Source organism: Mytilus californianus, unplaced genomic scaffold, assembly GCF_021869535.1.
Source record: "Mytilus californianus isolate M0D057914Y unplaced genomic scaffold, xbMytCali1.0.p SCAF_9, whole genome shotgun sequence".
Classification (NCBI taxonomy): Eukaryota; Metazoa; Mollusca; class Bivalvia; order Mytilida; family Mytilidae; genus Mytilus; species Mytilus californianus.
This window is the reverse complement of record NW_026262745.1, coordinates 3,274,253-3,294,546: the sequence shown is the minus strand read 5'-3', so window position 1 is coordinate 3,294,546 and position 20,294 is coordinate 3,274,253. Positions and strand designations below refer to the sequence as shown.

Genomic DNA, 20,294 nt, shown 5'->3' with positions numbered 1-20,294 from the left:
TCGACTTATTACTTTGAATGTCCTATTGGTATCATTTGCCTCTCTCATAAAACAAATTCTCAAAGATTTTCGTTATTTTTTGAAAGGTTTGCGTTTTTTTCGCAAAGGTTTACGTTATGACGCAAACATCGATCGGAAAGAATATAAAAAAGTACGTCGGCGCTGAAACGCTTTCGTCTATTTCATCTCAATCTACCATGCATTATTTACGGAAAATTAAGTCATTATACTTGTAATTAGTTTCTGGATATATAATTGACTTTTATTGGTCGACCTACACCATTAGAGATCAAATATAAGTTAAGTAAAGAAACGTTGATTTTACAATTTCATAAATACATACAACTTTTTGTCAAATTTCATACTTTTAATCTTTTTGTTTGCATAAATAACAATCATTAATGGACCTTTCAGTTTTGTAATGACAATGTTTTGATTTTTGTTATAAAGCCTTATTTGCTATTTAAATTGCTGGTGGAATAGTAGGTCTAAATATTTGACTGTCTCTAGGGCTATTATTACACAGGAAGTACAATTAAATATAAATAGCTTATTAATGATATGAAGATATTTAAATGCTAAAATTAAGATGAACTGTCTTTGGCTCTTAGATATGGCTGTGCTGTCGACACTTTTTCTTTTATTTATAGGTAAATATAAAATTTATATGCGTGCTCTTGTTTCTTTGATATTTGTGCATTTTTTATATTCTAACGCACTTAAAATCTTTACGTATTTTATTAGTTTCCGTGTCAATTTTAATTTTATTTGTTCGAATTTTATTTGCAGATATTTTCTTCTAATTAACTGAAACATTAATCTCTTATTCATTCAATCAATTATCTTTTGTCTTGCTTAATTTGTATCACCAAATTTGATTCCCTTAATCCATTGTTGAGTCACAATAATGGAAATTAAAATCGGTTTCAGTACATATACGATCACTTGGATTTTTATTATAATCATGGAAGGAAAATATGAATGTCAATATTACACTTTCATATTCTTTTATACAGTTAACGTATAGAATATAATTGTACGTTTGAGATCCTTCGACGGTTGTATGTTATCATCTATGTGTCCTACAACATTTTAAGGATATGGATACGTACAATGAAATATTTGTTTTTACTTAATAATATCAATCATTGAAAATTATTTTGTAAGCATGATTTTACCAAGAGAAATTAATAAAATGTGGTATTTTCTCAACTTTTATCATAATATTATTTTAAAAGCTAAAAAATGTCTATTACACTTAATAATTTCTTTGCGTAATTCAAAAATCAGTAATTGCTTACAATTTGTTCTCTTTACAATAATTATACCGCTTGTTTGTTTGAATTTTAAAAAACAACACCAATTAAATCTTTATAATTTGAAAAAAATTTAATTCTGATTATTTTTTAAATATTTGTTTGGCATTTAATGTATATACAGTTAGTTCTTGTCATTGTGTTCTGTTTCGAAAGTTGTTGAATGCAATGTTCTATAAAGGACACCAACTTCTAGTAAACAAATATCAACGCGGGACGTTTGCGCTTTAATTTTGAATTGGACATTTTGATCTTTTTTAAATGGACATATGCGCTTTAAAACAGGTAATTTTCGCTTTTTCTAAAGGACATTTGCATTTTATTTTACCGAACATTTGTGGTTTATCAATATAACATTTGATATATGTAATTTCGAACTAGTTGACGACTTACTGTTCAGTGATACTCGTCATGAAAGACAAAATTGTAGGATTAGTTGTCAAATTGTTTATTATACCACTATAAAATGATTCTCATTATTTATTGTTTGTTTTCTGTATGATGGCTGCTCAGCCAATAATATATTGGTTGAAATCTTTGTAGTCACTAGAAGGTCCCCACTTATTTAAAACCCTACGTCAAACGATATCCTTACGATAGGGCGGAAGAAAATTAACTCATATGTAACAACCTCGACTATTTTCGTCAATATCAACATGAACAGATGTTGGTTAAAAATCAAGCTTAAGTCTTCACTAGTTCAAAACAATCTTAATGTTTGACCTAGCTCCTAAAGTTTTTGAGCCCAAACTAAAAAAATGGACAGTGAAAATCAACGTTCTAGAGACGATTACTCCAAAAACAGGTTGTCAAATTTTCAAAGTAGATAGATCTTGTCATGCTGATTATTTTTTGTCATTTGAAAAAAGAATTGCAATAGAGGAGATATGTGGCCTTTCCAGTAAATCTCGTTTTGGGATCTTCTCGTTCCCTTTTTGTTTTTCTTTTGTAATATTCTGTGCTTCAATTGCTCTCTTGTTTGTCCCATTTTCCGATTTATAAATTATTTTAAATGCATTTAACACTTTTACCTAGCTCCGACAGGTTTAAAAGTAACAACAAAAATACAAAACTTGGAAAAAAGGTATTACTCAGGGAAAATATCTAAACAAAAATTGTTGAGAAATTGCTATCTAGTTTGTCAGTTTTTCTCTAATCGTTATACTATAATCTTAGGTTTTGAGATAAAAGAAAAAAATAGAATTCTTCTCGAAGCCCGTGTACAGAATTGTTGATATTCAGGAAATGAATACACTATATACATTAATTGTCTTGGCATGACATATTTGATTTGACACCGCCTGAGTTACTATCTTATAAGAACGTATACTATTGAACCAGAATCAGGATAACCCTTTCTTAACACAGTTTAAAATCAATTTGAGGAACTGATTTAAAGAGGATTAGATTTCAATCGCTTTCTGTTATATAATTTGTAAACCTTATAGTTTAAAATTGTTTGAAATATAGGATATGGTTGATACTGGGAAACTATATTTATTAATCGGATAGTGTGACAAAAACAAATCAACTGAAGCTTATTATATAATCACAAAAACGTAACAATAATGGAAAGAGAAGATCACAAGACGGCAATTTACTACCATAAGTCGAGGGGAAAGGCAATGTCTCCTCGATATACATATTTATTAATTTTTTTTGAAATAGTCATATACTGTTAAATTGAATATGATAGACATTAGAAGATGTGGTATGAGTACCAATGAGACAACTCTCCATCCAAGTCACAATTTGTAAAAGAAAAACCATTATAGGTCAAAGTACGGTCTTGAACACGGAGCCTTGGCTCACACCGTACAGGAAGCTATGAAGGGCCTCAAAAATGACTAAGGTAAAACCATTCAAACAGGAAAACCAACGGTCTAATCTATATAAAAAACGAGAAACGAGAAACACTTACGAACTACATCAACAAACGACAACTACTGAACATCAGGTTCCTGACCTGAGGTTGTATTGTTAATCTTGAATAATTTCTATTTTGATCAAACTTTATCGCCTACCATAACACCTGCGAGTTAAGGACGTTTTTTTTTGTAACCTTGGACACGAAATAATTTCGGTTTTTGCACAATCAATACCTAACGTTGCCTTTAGAGGTAAATATATTTTGTGTACATCAATTATGATCATCTTTTTTGGCACACATTTGTATTATCAATCATAATTATCAAGTCTTCTTTCGTTTTTGTTTTGTCCATGCATATTGTGTCTATATAAAAATAAACCGTTTATTCTTGAGTTTAACTTTGTTAGAGATTAAGGCTAACTGATATTATTAAATGTCTGTCCTTTTTGTCGAACCTGCGACTTTTGTCGCAAAAGCGAGACATAGCGATCCTACATTCCGTCGTCGACGTCGTCGTCGTCGTCGTCGGCGTCCACAAATATTCACTCTGTGGTTTAAGTTTTTGAAATTTTAATAACTTTCTTAAACTATCCTGGATTTCTACTAAACTTGGACAGAAGGTTGTTTATGATCATAAGATAGTATCCAGAAGTAAATTTGGTAAAAAAAAATCCTGTTTTTCCGTATTTTACTATTAATGAACTTAGTTTTTCTGCCAGTTAACATTACATTCACTCTGTGGTTAAAGTTTTTAAAATTTTAATAACTTTCTTAAACTATCCTGGATTTGTACCAAACTTGGACAGAAGCTTGTTTATGATCAAAAGTTAGTATCTAGAAGGAAATTTTGTAAAAAAAATATTTCCTGTTTTTCCGTATATTACTTATAAATGGACTTAGTTTTTTCCAGTTAACATTGCATACAGTCTGCAGTTAAAGTTTTTGAAACATTTATTAGATTCATAAACCATCCTGGATTTTTACCAAACTTGGATAGAAGCTTCGGACAATAAAAAGATAGTATCTAGAGGAAAATATTTAATAATGTTTCCCCATTTTTGTTGAGCCTGCGACTAACAGCAAAAGTAGGCGAGACACTGGGTTTCGCGGAACCCGTACGAATTTTTATACTTATCCTACATGCTCCCTCTTCAGTAACACATACATGTGGTTCCACACGTGGAAGGATGAACTTTGTTTTAAATATGTCTAACTTAGATATGTTTGTTTCTTATAAAGGCGCATTTTTATTGTACAAATGTATTGATTTTCCGCTAAAAATATATTGTTTTGAGATTTTTTTTAAATATCAGTATAAAAAGATAATAAAAATAAGATTTCAATAGATATTCTGATAAAAAAAACTAAAGACTCAATGAGTATAACTGAATGGTTTTTTAAAGACCAATCCCAAGGAATTATTCTTCACGGATATATTTATATTGTCATTGCAATAAATCAAAATATTGTTTTTTTAACTTACGGGACAAAATAATTGACCACAGGTGTTTAAAAACCACGGCTACATTGCTTTACATATAAACAATTTTACACACTGTGTTTATTGATCGTTGGGATCGAAATACACGTCTAATATTGTTTTAACATATACTGGTCTTTTATTAAATTTGGTATTGAAATTTACTAAGAGGTCATAACAAATGTTATAATAAAACGCATGTTTAAAAATTGTATCAATATTGAAGGCATGAAATTGTTGTTATTGGGTAGGAAAAGAGGTTGACACATACATAAACTTACTATAACGTTCTTTTGATCTGTGACAGGTGGGTAGACAAGAGTCTCCATATGCTCTTGTTTTCTAGTGTAAAACTAAATTATTTATCTATGTTTTCCATAAATATGCATGCACAAGAGGCAACAGTAGATTACCCATGTTTAAATCTAGAAACTCCATTTGAATATACAAATCAAGAAAAAAAAAATGAAGCATGTTAAATTAGTAGGTTGTGGCTAATTCCTTCTAATTGAATAAAGTAACATCGATTTTAAGTGGAACATTGTTTTAACGTTAATTTAACTTCAATCAAAAATTGTTTGCTAGTCCATTCATTGTGATTAATGAGAGATATCAGTGGTTTCCCAACATTTTATTATTATGGGGAGATAATATAATTCGGGTTTCATAAGTTCAAATGCTTTATGTAGGTTTCAATTATAATTTCTCACTAAAGCGTTTAAAAAAAAATGAAGTTCCTGGAATAAAGAAATCGTGTTTTCTTTGTGTGCATATGGTATGTGTTTGTGTTTTGGAAAAGGGGGTTGTTACGCATTATACATTTATTTGTCTTTAGGGAATAAAGTAATGTAAATAAATCAAGAAAATATGTCTGCTTCATTTGAATTCTGACATAATTATATATGTTACAGGCATTTTCTAAATTAAGGCATTTACACTTTAGGTATTTTCTAAAATTCCTGGACGATTAAGGCATTTTACATAATGACTAATTTTTCTAGGCATTTTACAAAATGCCTAAATTTAGAAAATGTCTGTAACATATACACCATGTACACCATATCAAACCAATAAATGTTTGCTTTAACAAGTAGTAGAATCAATGCTGTTGGAGGTTAGATGATTCGGAAAACATTTTAAAACAGTGTATTCTTGACAGCAGAATGACTACATATGTCAAATTAAACATGTGTTCTTCACCTGAATAATTTACATAAAAATAATATCCAGAGATGAATCATATGATCTTGTTCCAGTAGTGTTCTTAAATTCAAGTTAACTTGTTGATACATCACATGGAAACACGTTGATGAAATCAATTGATTGTCTGTTTGGTTGAATACAAATTAACATATAATGATGATCATAGTCTTTTGTCAGGTTATATACATGAATGAAAGCGAGCATCTTGTAGGAAAGTCTTGTCAAGTTTTCTATGCGATAAACTCTTTATATAAAGTTACGCACATTGTTACTTGCACCAGCGTTTATTCACTCATTGATATACAAATTATAAAATGCATGAAATTATTCCATAAAATGTATTGCTGTATTATATGTGTAAAGATATTTTACTTAATTTTCAGAAGACTCATAATCATATGTAGAGTTGAATAACAGTCACAAGGACATTGTTTCTTCAAACCGTTGGTTATTATATTCATAAGAGATGTTCATCCTATTATTTTTCAAATGGACAAATTACGACACGTGTCGATGAAAACTCATTAGTTAATTACATATAAACGTTTTGAGTGTTCTCAACGTGATTGAATGGCTTGCTCGGTCTTTGCAACGCATGACAGATTTTAATATAATAGCTGCTTCATTGATAATATATATTCTTTGTCCCTTTTGGTAATATACGAAGAATAAAACGAAAACACAAAATTGTCAAAAATGATATTGAATCCTTTCCGATAACAAAATATATCCTCATTTGTCATTGCCTCATAAATATGTTTTTCTAACTTAAGGCCTTCCTGTCGCGATTGGTGCTTATTCCTTTACAAAAGAAGCAGCCTTGCGGAACGAACTGTTTGTAACCAACAGCTATAATAAGTTAGCAAGGCCGGAAACGGGTGTGACAATAACCATGCAACTGAATCTGCTGACTCTAAAGGAACTGGTTAGTATGTTTCACCTTTCCAATATATGATGCTGATTATTTGCTGCTTTATATCGAACGGAAAATATGACACTAGCTGAAACTAAAATTTTATACAAAAACCATCTCAAAATAATCACAAACTAAATGCTTAAATTGTGAAGATTTCAGTAATTTTTACTGAATTAATGATGCTAGTGCAAGATGCATGTGCACTGTTTTGTCAAAAACAGCCCATGTTTATGTAGCAAAAGAATTCTTCTTTCCAATAAATAGCTCAAAGTTTACATTTTTATCAAAATTTTGAAATGCTATATTTTGGGGCTAAAAAGAGGTCTTACCAGACTGCTCCTTTATTTACAACATAAACAGCCCGGGGACAATGTAGATTTAGTGTGAACCATCATTTGTCATACTGCTGATAACGTTGTTTGTGTTGCTAGGAACGATGCTAGGTTGCAATTTTATTGACATTTACTTTTTCATTTATTCATAATTGCCATTCAAACTTCTTTTTGGACAACACCTAGATTTTGAATTATATAATTATTGTCCTAAAATTTATTTGGAAAAAAAATCTCGCTGCCCATTTACAGATGGTTCGGAATCGTTTAAAACGATGAACAACGATCACAATGATGTCTGAGGAAAAAAATAACATTTTAACTTTTGTACAATTAACAAGAATCATAATTTAAGTCTTTTATTTATAATTACACATGAACAAAAGTCATTAAACAAATAAAAGGTGTTCAATAAATAAAAGGAAGGCTGTAGAAACTCATTAGAGATACCAGGCATACAATTTGCTACCCCCAGGCGTTCGTTTCGTCTACATAAGACTCATCAGTGACGATTGAATCAACACAGTTGGAAAACTAAATAAATTGTAGACGGGTTCTACATTATCTATCAATGTCTTCATAAATGATATTGTAAAAAATTTTGAGGGAAATGATTCAAGTCCCCTTAAGCTTATAAATAGTAAGGTGGGATGCCTCCTTTTTGCAGATGATCTTTTGATCCTGTCAGAATCGAAAGAGGGTCTTCAAAACAGTTTAAATAATGTTAAATTATATTGCAACAAATGGCAACTCTCTTTAAATACAAACAAAAAAAAATCCATGATTTTCAGTCAGTCCAAACAAAATGGTGAAACATCACATATTTACTATGAGAATGAAGCCATAGAGAGCGTATCAGAATATTCATTTTTGGGAATGTTGATAAAATGAAATGGAAATTTATCACAAAGTACCTTAGAGCTGACAAAAAAGGCAAAAAAAGTATTTTTTGCAATAAAATCCTATACTAATTCATTGAATAATCTACCTATAAAAGTAGCAAATAACCTTTTTGATTCTTTAGTAAAACCAATTATGACCTATAATTCAGAAGTAACATATTTGGATACATATATTTCTTTTCATAGAGCCAAAAACAGAGCCTTATCTTCAGGAAAACAAATTAATCAACTTGATTTTACAGACAAAACCCCTATTGAAAATATGCATCTAAAATTTTGTAAATCTACTCTAGGAATAAGAAAAAATGCATCCAATTTAGGAGCAAGAGTTGAATTAGGAAGATTGCCTATAGAATGTTTTATTAAAACACAAACCCTTTTATATTTAGCTAGACTATATAATAATAATATTAATCTATTGATAAAGGAAGCTTTTTCTCTAGCACAGTCTCTAGATTTGACTGGAACTTATTCATGGTATACATATGCAAAAAATATTGTTGAAGAGACTAATATTGACCTTAATATTTTTTTCTAATTGTAAGGACATAAAAGATGTAAATAAAATGAAAAACGATATAAAGTTAAAAATGAAAAATAAATATGAAGATTTAATTGAAACTAAATTTGAAAACATTGATGATAAAAGTAAATTTTATCTATATAAAAAACTTAAAAAGGATTGCAAACTAGAATCTTATCTAAATATATCTAATTTTCAGATAAGGAGATTGATCACTAAATTTAGACTAAGTGATCACTCCCTCTTAATTGAAAGGGGAGATATTTTAAAATCCCAAGAGAGGAACGACTTTGTCATAAATGTAAAATACTAGAGGATGAGAAACATTTTTTACTCTATTGTGATTATAATAAAACACTAAGAAATGCCTTTTTTGAACACATATGTACTGAAAATAATAACTTTAATAATTTAAATGAAGAAGAAAAAATTCATTATTTACTAAATCCATCAACGCCTTTACAAACAAATAAGTTAGGATCCTTCTTGAAAAAGTCATTAGAACTGAGGGCAGGGGACTCTTAACAACTTGTTTGTTTTTATAAATTTTGATGCTGTTTTTATTGTGTTTGTTTGATATGTATGTATATATGTTTATTGTGTTAATACATGTTGGTCACAAACTGTAAAGTTTATAAGACAATAAAAATATTTGATTTGATTTGATTTGAAATAAAAATAGATCCAAGATTATTTTCATAAGAACGACCACAACATGAAAGAGGATTTCTGCCAATGGCTTTACCAAAGAAAAGAACATTAATCTGATTGCTGAGGTAGTTCTATCGTTTTTAATTTTTCTTTCTTCTTTGCAGAATATCCGTGACCAATATCTGACTGTGGTAGGATACTTTGTCATGGTAAGTTTCTGTATAAGAATAATTAAGTCTGGCAATTTTGTTGACACTTTAAATTTTGTCAACATTTTCGCTCGGATTCTACCGAATCGGTTATTTTTTTACTAGAAGGGCGATTCTCACATAAGATATTTGTTTTCAATATTTTTTTTAGAGAACTTATCTCTTCCGACATTTTTATCGAGACCATTAGACGACATAGAACTCTGTATTTGTATATTTTTAATTGAAGAACTACATTATAAAAGAATCATAACATTACATTTGTAATTTGTCTTGGTTTCAAATATGTAGAGATATACAAATTATTGACCTTTTACTATGGAATTCAGCGAATTTAGATAATATTCATCATACAATAAGCGATGAAAATAAAAAATACTAACATAAATTGCCAGAGAGCATGATTTGTTGTTATCTGATTCGTGTTGTTTCTTTTTTTTTAACATTTAGTACGGATTGCATGGAAAATGATTCAAAGTTTTGACAGGCAGCTTTTGTATGAAGAGATATTCAAACATCAGAACAAAATCATTACATTATCTACCTTCAATTCACTTACACTGCCTTATAAAATATGACACACGAGGAGCAGGATCTGCGTACCCCTCCGGAGCACCTGAGATCAACTCCATGTTTTGGTGGGGTTCGTATTGCTCAGTGTTTGGTTTTCTATATTGTTTTGTGTCATGTCGTTGTCAGTTTATTTTCGACATACAATTTGAATGTCTCTTTTGTATCCTTCGCCTCTCTTTTACAGAGATGGGATGAGACTAGCAGGTTAAAATGGAGTACTAATCCGACATATAGCAGCGACATCCAAAACATATTTTGTACGGAAAATGAAATATGGGTACCACCTCTGATGATTGAAAACTCGTAAGTTAATTAGGAGATAACTGTGTTGTATATTTGTCTCGGACGCCATCAATTGGTGTTTTGATGATCGCAAATTAAGTTCAATGGTGGCGACACGTGAATTGATGCATTAAAAATTGGTGACGTTTTCCAATCAAAATGAACGTTACAAACGATGTTGCATAAAAATTAAGATTCTAACATTACATATTGCCCCAACATAGCTAGAATATCATATACTGTTGATGATGTGTAAGTTTATCAAATCTACGTTTAAGTCGAAGTGTCTTTTCGCTTCTAACAATGAAGGAATAAATTATTAAAGTTAATCAGTCTTTTGTTTTCTTTGTAATGTTTATTTTTTGGATTTTCGTCATTTTTTATATGTGACCTTGTCTGTTTTTCATGTGTTCGTACTTTGCAACCTTTGTATCTTCTCCCTGGTTTTACATCTATAAAGAAACAAGCGACCAAACCAGCTCTAGAAATGGCTTGATGCTGCTGATAATTTATCAAAACCGTATAAAATTAAGATTCTAACATTACATATTGCCCCAACATAGCTAGAATATCATATACTGTTGATGATGTGTAAGTTTATCAAATCTACGTTTAAGTCGAAGTGTCTTTTCACTTCTAACATTGAAGGAATAAATTATTAAAGTTAATCAGTCTTTTGTTTTCTTTGTAATGTTTATTTTTTGGATTTTCGTCATTTTTTATATGTGACCTTGTCTGTTTTTCATGTGCTCGTACTTTGCAACCTTTGTATCTTCTCCCTGGTTTTACATCTATAAAGAAACAAGCGACCAAACCAGCTCTAGAAATGGCTTGATGCTGCTGATAATTTATCAAAACCGTATACATATAGATTCTTACATTGATACCAGTGGATTATCGGATTTATCTAATCGAGATAGTTAAATTGTCAATTTTAAAGTCTGAGCCTCGGCGAGGACTTTAAAATTTATTATTTAATTATCGAGATTGGATAAATCTGATAATCCACGAGTAACTATGTAAGAATCTGTTTCTCTAATGATTAAAAATAAATTTTATTTTTTTTGTTAAACTAAAATCCCCTTCGAGTGCCTTCCACATTTCACAAAGTTGTCAATTTCATTAACACCTGTTAGCATATGTTGATGCATCCAGTGAGCTGATAAAGGTTGAGAACCTTAAACTCATCCAATCATCTTCTGAGATCACCGGCAATCACACGTTGTTTAAATTGTTTTCTCTAATTCTTCGTTAATTTATCCATTTCTGCACCCATTGTATAAAAAAAATTTATTCAACGTGTGGTTCGTTTGATCTCAGTTTCTTCATTGGTTAAAATCCGATTATGACGTCGAATTTTCTTGCTTTCCTCTGAATTTCCTATTGTGACGGCATAAAAAAAAGGCGACCATGCCTGATGACGTCACATAGAAAGAACACATCTTTTTGCAGATCATTCGAAAAGAAGGAATAAATTTGCCTGCGTATTGTTTGAAAATCATTAGAGAAACATTCCACCACCAAATCTTGTGTAATACGATATTTATCCACTCTTGACAGTTACAATTTAAATATTTAAAACGCTCGGCGAGCCTCGCGTTTTAAATTTGAAAATTTAACTGTCTCGAGTGGATAAATATCATATCACACTCGATGCAGTGGTAGAATCTATATTTATCAACTTTAGTAATTCTATGGAAACATGACTGAATCAATTATATTTTTGATTATTTGTTATTATCTCCTATTAATCAAAATACAACTTCAACATATTATCACTTATTTTAGAATCCACACGTTGGTGTTATGATAAACCTTGAACTATTATTCTTCTTTATGCACTTAAATTAACACTGTTTGCAGTATTTGTAGTTTTCTAGGAAGAATAGAAAGATGCGAATATTATCCTTTAACTTCGAGTTCCGCTATAAATATTTCCTCTCTCTAAATGATTTGGTGAATATGTTGACCGCATCTATTCCATCGAACGTAAAATAAAGGATACAACACATACAGTTAAGGCTGCAACATTACTTGACTAACATCTAGAAATTGACAATGATGGTGGGTTGAGAACACAACTTTACTACAGAAGAGATGAGTTCAGCCTCTCAACTGTAAACTTTCCATTTCAATGTAGTAACAATCAAGCAGGGCCTGCTTACGGAGTATATATCGCCCAGTTGATACGATATTTCAGTGCTTACATTTCTTGTCATGATTTCTATGATAGAGGGTTGCTGTTTACAAGGAAGCCCTTAAACCAAATGTTTCAAGTGGTGACGTCGAACACATCCCTTCAAAATTTTACTGACGCCATCACGTAATGGCTGACCGTTAGTGAATATCTGTTTCACAGATGACAACGAATATGTCCCAAGTTTATATTTACACGAGCATCACGGCGGATGCCACATTTAGACTATGACACTTCTAGAGCACTTCAGACTATTCCAACTGTGTGGCTTGTAATGCTCAGTCTTTACTTTCCTGTTTTGTGTTTTGTATACTGTTGTTTGTCTTTTCGTTGTTGTTTTGTTTTGCCGGTCAGTCTTTTTTCCGAATAATCAGTTGGCATGTCCCTTTGGTATCTTTTGCCTCCTTCGTCTAAACTGTGTGAATATCCTATCATGACAGTTATTTTTTCTGTACAAGAAAAATCGAATAAAACAGGTAATTACTTTCCTGTTAAAGGTTAAATATAATATACATCGTATGATCGCAGATATGAAAATGAAATGATTTGCATTTTGCTTCTCTTTGTTGAAATAGTTGTTTGTTTTATAGTGATTAATATGATTACACAATATTGACTGCTGTACTACAATTTTTGACATGTTTACCTATTATGTCTCTTTGTTTTGAGCCACTGGACGTTAAGCAACCAACAATCAATCAATCTTTGTTTTGATCACACATTGTTGTCAATACAATGAAATTCTATGCGATTGTCATACAAGTGAGAGGTTTAGTTACTTAAAATCCAGGAGTAGTTCACCATTTTCTACATAAAGAAATGGCTGTACCAAGTCAGGAATATGACAGTTGTTATTATTCGTTATATTTGTTTGAGCTTTTGATTTTGCCATTTCAAAACGCACTTTCTGATTTGAATTTCAATTGGAGCTCGTTATATTTGGTATTTTACTTTTTCTATGGTACAACTGTAAGAATAAGTTCTAGGATAGAACTGTGAGAAAAAATTATATCGACAGTTCTAGAGTAGACCTGTAAGAATAAGTTCTAGGGTATAGTATAACATTTAGAATAAGTTCTAAGCCAGAACGGTATTAATCAGTTCTAGGGTATAGTATAACATTTAGAAAAAGTTCTAGGGCAGAATGGTATTAATCAGTTCTAGGGAATAGTATAACATTTAGAATAAGTTCTAGGGCAGAACGGTATTAATCAGGTCTAGGGTATAGTATAACATTTAGAATAAGTTCTAGGGCAGAACGGTATTAATCAGGTCTAGGGTATAGTATAACATTTAGAATAAGTTCTAGGGCAGAACGGTAATAATCAGTTCTAGGGTATAGTATAACATTTAGAATAATGCTAGGGCAGAACGGTATTAATCAGTTCTAGGGTATAGTATAACATTTAGAATAAGTTCAAGGGCAGAACGGTATTAATCGGTTCTAGGGTATAGTATAACATTTAGAATAAGTTCTAGGGCAGAACGGTATTAATCAGTTCTAGGGTATAGTATAACATTTAGAATAAGTTATAGGGCAGAGCGGTATTAATCAGTTCTAGGGTATAGTATAACATTTAGAATAAGTTCTAGGGAAGAACGGTATTAATCAGTTCTAGGGTCAGTTCTAGGGTAGAACTTTAAGAATAAGTTCTAGGATAGAACTGTAAGAATGAGGTTTAGCGTAGAATGGTATCAATGAGTTCTGTGGCAGAACTGTAAGAATACGTTCAAGGTTAGAACTGTTAGAATAAGTTCTAAGGCAGAACGGTATTAATCATGTCTAGTGTCAGTTCTAGGGTAGAACTGTAAGAATAAATCCTAGGGTAGAACTGTTAGAATAAATTTTAGGGTAGAATCGTTAGAATACGTTCTATGGTAGAACTGTAAGATAGAACTGTACAACACTGTTCTAGGTTAGAACCTCAAACAAGAGGATTGTTCTAAAGACAGTTCTTGAAATGTTTTTTTAAATGTCCTAGTAGAGGCTTTAGAACTGATACCAACTATATATATGTCATAGCGAATAATGTTGGGTTATCGTGAAATCAAATTTAGGGAGGTCAGCCAAAATATGAAGTATAGAGAAAGTGCATAAAATTACATTATTATGAAAGAGCACAAAAAAAGAAATTGCAGACAACAGTACAAAATATTAAATTAACTGTACATTCCTAATATAGGCATTTCCTTATGTAGAAAATTGTGGATTAAACCTGGTTCTATAGCTAGCTTAACCTCTTACATGTATGATAGTCGCATTGAATTCCATTATGTTTGACAACAATGTGTTAACAAAACAAGCACACATAATAAGTAATAAATGTCGAAAAATGTGTTGCAGCAGTCAACATAGTTATTTAATCGTAATCACTATAAAAACAGATAACAAAGAAACACAAAATGGCATATAGACAATGTACATAAGCAAACATGAAAGACAAGAATTCAAAAAAAGAAATTATCTAAGATTTGATAATTGAGTGTTGCTTGCTTAACATCTAGTGGCAAATATATATCAAGGAAGAGAAAATTAAAATATTGCTATTATTGCAATTGGAAGGATCTGCATTTAGGCCCAGCGAAATATAAGGCGATAACCTTGAATGTCAACTTGAAAATAAGTGTATGTTGATAAGGGCATAAATATTGCCTTACCACATGGCACTTACGGACCTCTCAGAGAGTTGTTGTAACGATTCGTTATCGTACATATATTTCATGCCGTCATAAGTTTATCTCTTGACTTTGAATTACGTATCATCATTACATAATCATAATTTTTCTGTCATTTTTATTCAATCGAACAGTTATATAAGCTACACTTAGGAAACAGAAACCTTACATCATCCAAAAAAAAAAACACAATGAAGATTGACTAAGAAATCAATTTAGTGTCTTTGACAATACACAAGTGTCTGTATTATTTGTCAAACTGTAAACTATTCCGTATTCATAGGCGGATCTAGGGGGGGCTGGGGGGCCCGCCCCCCCCCCCTTTTGTGGGAAAAATTTGGTTGATTATATAGGGAATCACCGAAGCATGACTGGAGCGAGCGCCCCCCCCCCCCCCCCCCCCCCTTAGGTCAGTCAGCGGGCCCCCCTTATGAAAAGTTCTGGATCCGCCACTGGTATTCCCTAATCTAGAAAACGTATGTAATAAGTCTACCCTATTATTATCGCACTCAGTTCTTTTTGAATTAGCAATAATTTTGTGAGCATTGGCTGTTTTTTACTCATTAGTTTTTATGTGTGTAAAAGTGTGCGAGTGTTAAAGCACAAGACAGAAAGAGAGAAAAAATACAATTTAATTTTTTTGTGTTTAGGGTAGACAACGTCGGTGTTATTAGTGACAACACAGTCCGAATACGTGTGGCTGCCAATGGAAAGGTTACTTGGTCTCCTGCAGATATGTTCACTACTAGTTGTGTTACAGACGTCACTTATTATCCATTTGATACCCAAACATGTGATATCATTGTGACGTCTTGGGGATATACTAAAGCTGAAATGCAATTTCAAGTGGATAGTTATGTTCCTTTAGGAGTGTCAAATTATCAGGAGAATGGCGAATGGAAATATATAGGCTATACTGTTACCAATGGGGTAGAAAATCGCGAGGCTGTAAAGTTTTTCCAAATAATTTACAGCCTTACTTTCAAACGACGATCTGAGTTTCATATATTAAACAGCATTGCGCCAATGGTTTCTATTTCACTGCTTGCTTGTTTTGTTTTCAAACTTTCGGCGGATGCAGGAGAAAAGGTTGGATTTAGCCTGACTATCTTACTGACGTCTGCTGTATATTTGACTCTGGTCTCCGATAGCATACCAACAACTTCATTGACGACTCCATATCTCAGTAAGTATTACACTAAGTCTAAATTACCAGTTGAACAGCTATATACATTCTAATAAAAAGTGTCCAATGATAAAAGATATGGCTACTGCAATCGACATTTGGAAAAGCCTTCAACAAGAACCCTACTCTTAATTTTTATTTAATATTGAGTAAGTATGATACGCAACTCACTTCTTAATGGAGCACAGTTTTTATATTAAAGTAAAGAAATGGTTGTGATTGTAATTGCAACAATTATAAACTACCGAAGACCATTAAAAGTTCATCGTAAGGTTTTCAACAATATGCAGAACCTAAACCGTATAGTAAGCCTCGTCATGGATCTGGACGACAAAATATCTTAAAATAGTTGAAAAAACTTACAGCCTGAATAAAACTTAAAACATCAAACAAAAACAATTAAAGCAGACGTAAATCGGTTTAAGACAGGTACATGATATTGACAATGCAATGGTCGCGTTATTATTAACCGATCAATACGCAAAACTTGAGCGTGGTTTTAAATTTTGGTGTTATCCGTACCTAATGCTTTACTTTCGGGTTTTGGATATCCGACTGTTTTGGCTTAGAGCATCACTAAAAAGATTTAATTGTTTAAATGCGAATATGGTGCAGTCAAATTAGTACCGTTATTGTATACATGTACTTCATGTTTTTTGTTGTACAATTTTATCTGTAATCAACGTCAATTATTATTTGACAACGATGACATTTCACTATAGCCTTTAATTTCTCATTGCGTTGTATTGTTATTTCAGCCACCTATCTTATCTCTCTTCTGGGCATGGAAATAGTTTCAGTCATATTAACTGTTATGATTCTGGATTGTTATCACACAGATGGCAGCACTGAGATACCAAAATATCTCAGATTGTTCATGGAGAAGATAATATCCAGACTGATATGTTGGAAATGTAAATCTGGTTGTAGTTTAAAGCAATCAAAGAACGGGAACAGTGTAATGGATATATCTGAGTTAAAGTGTGATAAAGAAATTGACTGTTATAGCGTTGACAACAATGAGGAATTGTCTTGGCAAAACATTGCAAAAATGCTCGACATTTTTTGTTTCCGACTGTACTTAATTGCTTTCATTGTCATCACAGTACTATTCATACTCAAGATGTTGATTTAAAAGGCTCTGTTTTACACCGGTTTATGAGGATAAAAACACTCCAATAACATGCATTGAAAAAAAATCTTCAAACATATCAGGCCTACTTTTTAAATCAATTAGACGCGTTAAAGTTATTCAAAACTCATCAGAGGCGCTCCAATTAAAACAGGAGGAGGAACAAGTCAATTAAAGATATGAAGAGAATGTCAAACAAGAAACTTCAAAAGGCTGTTATTTTAGTAATAAGATTACTTCAAGTCTTCGTTTTAATTTAAGAAGTTAAAATACTTCTTACAATGAAGTTATTTGAAATAAGACATGTTTATGTTACGCATTTATATTGATTATAAATTTCTTATATGAAATTCTCTCGTGATATCCATAGTGATATATCTATTGCCTTAACCTTAACGACTCCTTAACCACAAAGTCTAGTCAAAATAAGCGAAGCTATCACTGGTCATCCATAAAACGTCAAAATAAAAATACTACTTCAGGAAACGTTAAGGTCTTTATATTGATTGACTCGTAATTATAGATAATCTTGTTTATCTACTCGAACAATGTTAGTCAAATGTTGTGCCGAGAGGCGGATAAAAACTTATGCAAATTATGTGCAAGTTTAAATAAATTGGTATTGAAATTTGTAACAAGAATTAAAATCTTAAATTTAAACACATTGGATCGATATAACCCATCACATAGTACGCCGAATTAGGAAGTCCATGAACCCGAGAGCGATAGTAAAATACTAATTGTATCAGAGACACATAGTAAAGTCTTACTTTTATGATAATAATCATTAAAATAGTTGTAAATAGTAAACAAATGTTTATCTCATTAAGAGAAGAAGTTATTGGTTAAGGTAGACTATGTACTTAGCCCAATGGATCTGGAATATAAATAGATTATAAAAAACACTCGCCTCGTATATTCTTGCTTCACTAGAATGTAAAACCAGAAACCCCGAAGTGAGTGTGTAATATTCAGAGAATACCCGGAAGTGAGTATGTAATATTCAGAGAATACCCGGAAGTGAGTGTGTAATATTCAGAGAATACCCGGAAGTGAGTGTGTAATATTCAGAGAATATAATAACATTTATACTGATTGAAGCCAAAGAGATACATATAGATTCCACCACTGCAACCAGTGTGTTACAATATTTCTCCGCTCGAGACAGTTAAATCTTAATATTCAAAGCGCGAGGCTTGCCGAGCTTTGTAAACTATTGAGAGCGGAGAAATATCGTAATACACGAGTTATCGTGGTGGAATCTGTTCCTCTAATGATTTGTATCCTTCCTTTTCAAAGACTTGCAAAAAGTTGTGTTCTTTAAATGTGACGTCATCAGACATGGTCGCCTTTTTCATGATGTTATAATAGGAACTTCAGAAGAAACCAAAAAATTGACGTCATAATTAAATTTCGACCAATCATTTACCGATAACAGATATTTCACTAGTGATGATAAATATTTTTTCTCATACCGATCAAGAAATGTGAAAATAGCACAAAAATTAAAGAAAGTCAATTCTAAAACTGTGAATTAGCCAGACGAAAAACTACAATGAAATTTCTTAGAAATGAGACAAGTCGTAGTATAATGACACAAACATATGATAATTAAGAATGTGGAAAACTATTATTCCTCGGAGTTTGTTTTTTTGTTTTTGTTTATTTGTTATTTTACTTTTTTCATCATTCAAAAAAAGTTTTGTCAAGATATTATTTGTGAATCTTACGACCGAACGCCCGGACAGCCGGACGTCTTTCGTCGTAATATAAACCGAGTTTAACTTTGTAGCAACGAACCCTGATACATTATTCGTGTGGAGGTCCAAGGTCAGGAGCCTGTGGTGCATGATCAGTGGTCGTTTATTGCTGTTTATCATATATGTGTTTTTCGTTTTATTTGTTTTTTTATTGTTTTGTACAGTTTGTTCTTGTGTTGTGCTATTGCACCGCTGTCCAAACTTCGGAGGAGTTTGGCGCATGATAACGTTGACTTTGTTGTTATAGTCTATGAAAGTCCTGACACAAAGCTTTAAAATGAGCATATCTGGGATATAAGGTCGTCGTGTACGCCAGAGAGTACCAAGAATGACAGACTAGTACAAAATCAAACTCAACATTTGAACCATGGATTAACACCCGTAAATGTTTAAACGATGATCTATCTCGGAAATGAAACCGTGTTTGTTGTAACCACTGATCTTCATACCTCGGGAAATATATTTTGATCTATTGCACTGTTACACATTCTATAACTGTTTTATTACCTAATACATACTGAGTCAGTTCTAACAAATTCTTAGTAATAAAACACATTTATTACCTAATACATATTGAGTCAGTTCTAACAAATTCTTAGAAATAAAACACATTTCTTCCTTGGAGAACCTTCGAAGTCATTGAATAATATGTGCTTTTGGTAACAGTAATCTCTGAGAAATTTCACCGACATTTTGACCACATTTTTTGTATTTTTAGCGTCCCTATTCTCAAGTAAATCATTTAAGTCTCCATCATCAACATTTGCATACCGCTCCATCGCGGAAGTTATTTGCAGACGATCAAAACAATAAACCCAAGAACGTTTAAAAGACCCAATTTGATTGGACAACATGAATACCTTTCAACTAATCAGATTTCAGAATAAGAGGTCATAACAGGTCAGTGCAATAGACTGCACACAGGTGCAATAGAACGATAATTTCCAGTGCAATAGACCATGGAACAAAAAATGGCTGAAAAATAGCAAATAATAAAGAAATATTAATAAAACAGTAAAATACTCTTAATTAGGTAATAATCTCGTTTACCAGATATGAAAAGAATTGTAATATTGCACTTTTCTA

At 31.7% G+C, this 20,294-nt stretch overlaps 1 protein-coding gene across 1 annotated transcript; it reads left to right on the top strand.

Annotated features, from left to right (window-relative positions):
* Window positions 1-613: 613 nt before the first annotated feature.
* Window positions 614-17,934, top strand: LOC127714877 (acetylcholine receptor subunit beta-like). Its single transcript, XM_052220914.1, has 6 exons — window positions 614-650; window positions 6,643-6,794; window positions 9,358-9,402; window positions 10,160-10,278; window positions 15,781-16,316; window positions 17,075-17,934. Exons 1-6 carry the CDS (start codon window positions 614-616, stop codon window positions 17,449-17,451), a joined length of 1,266 nt encoding a protein of 421 aa, XP_052076874.1. The 3' UTR covers window positions 17,452-17,934.
* Window positions 17,935-20,294: the final 2,360 nt, after the last annotated feature.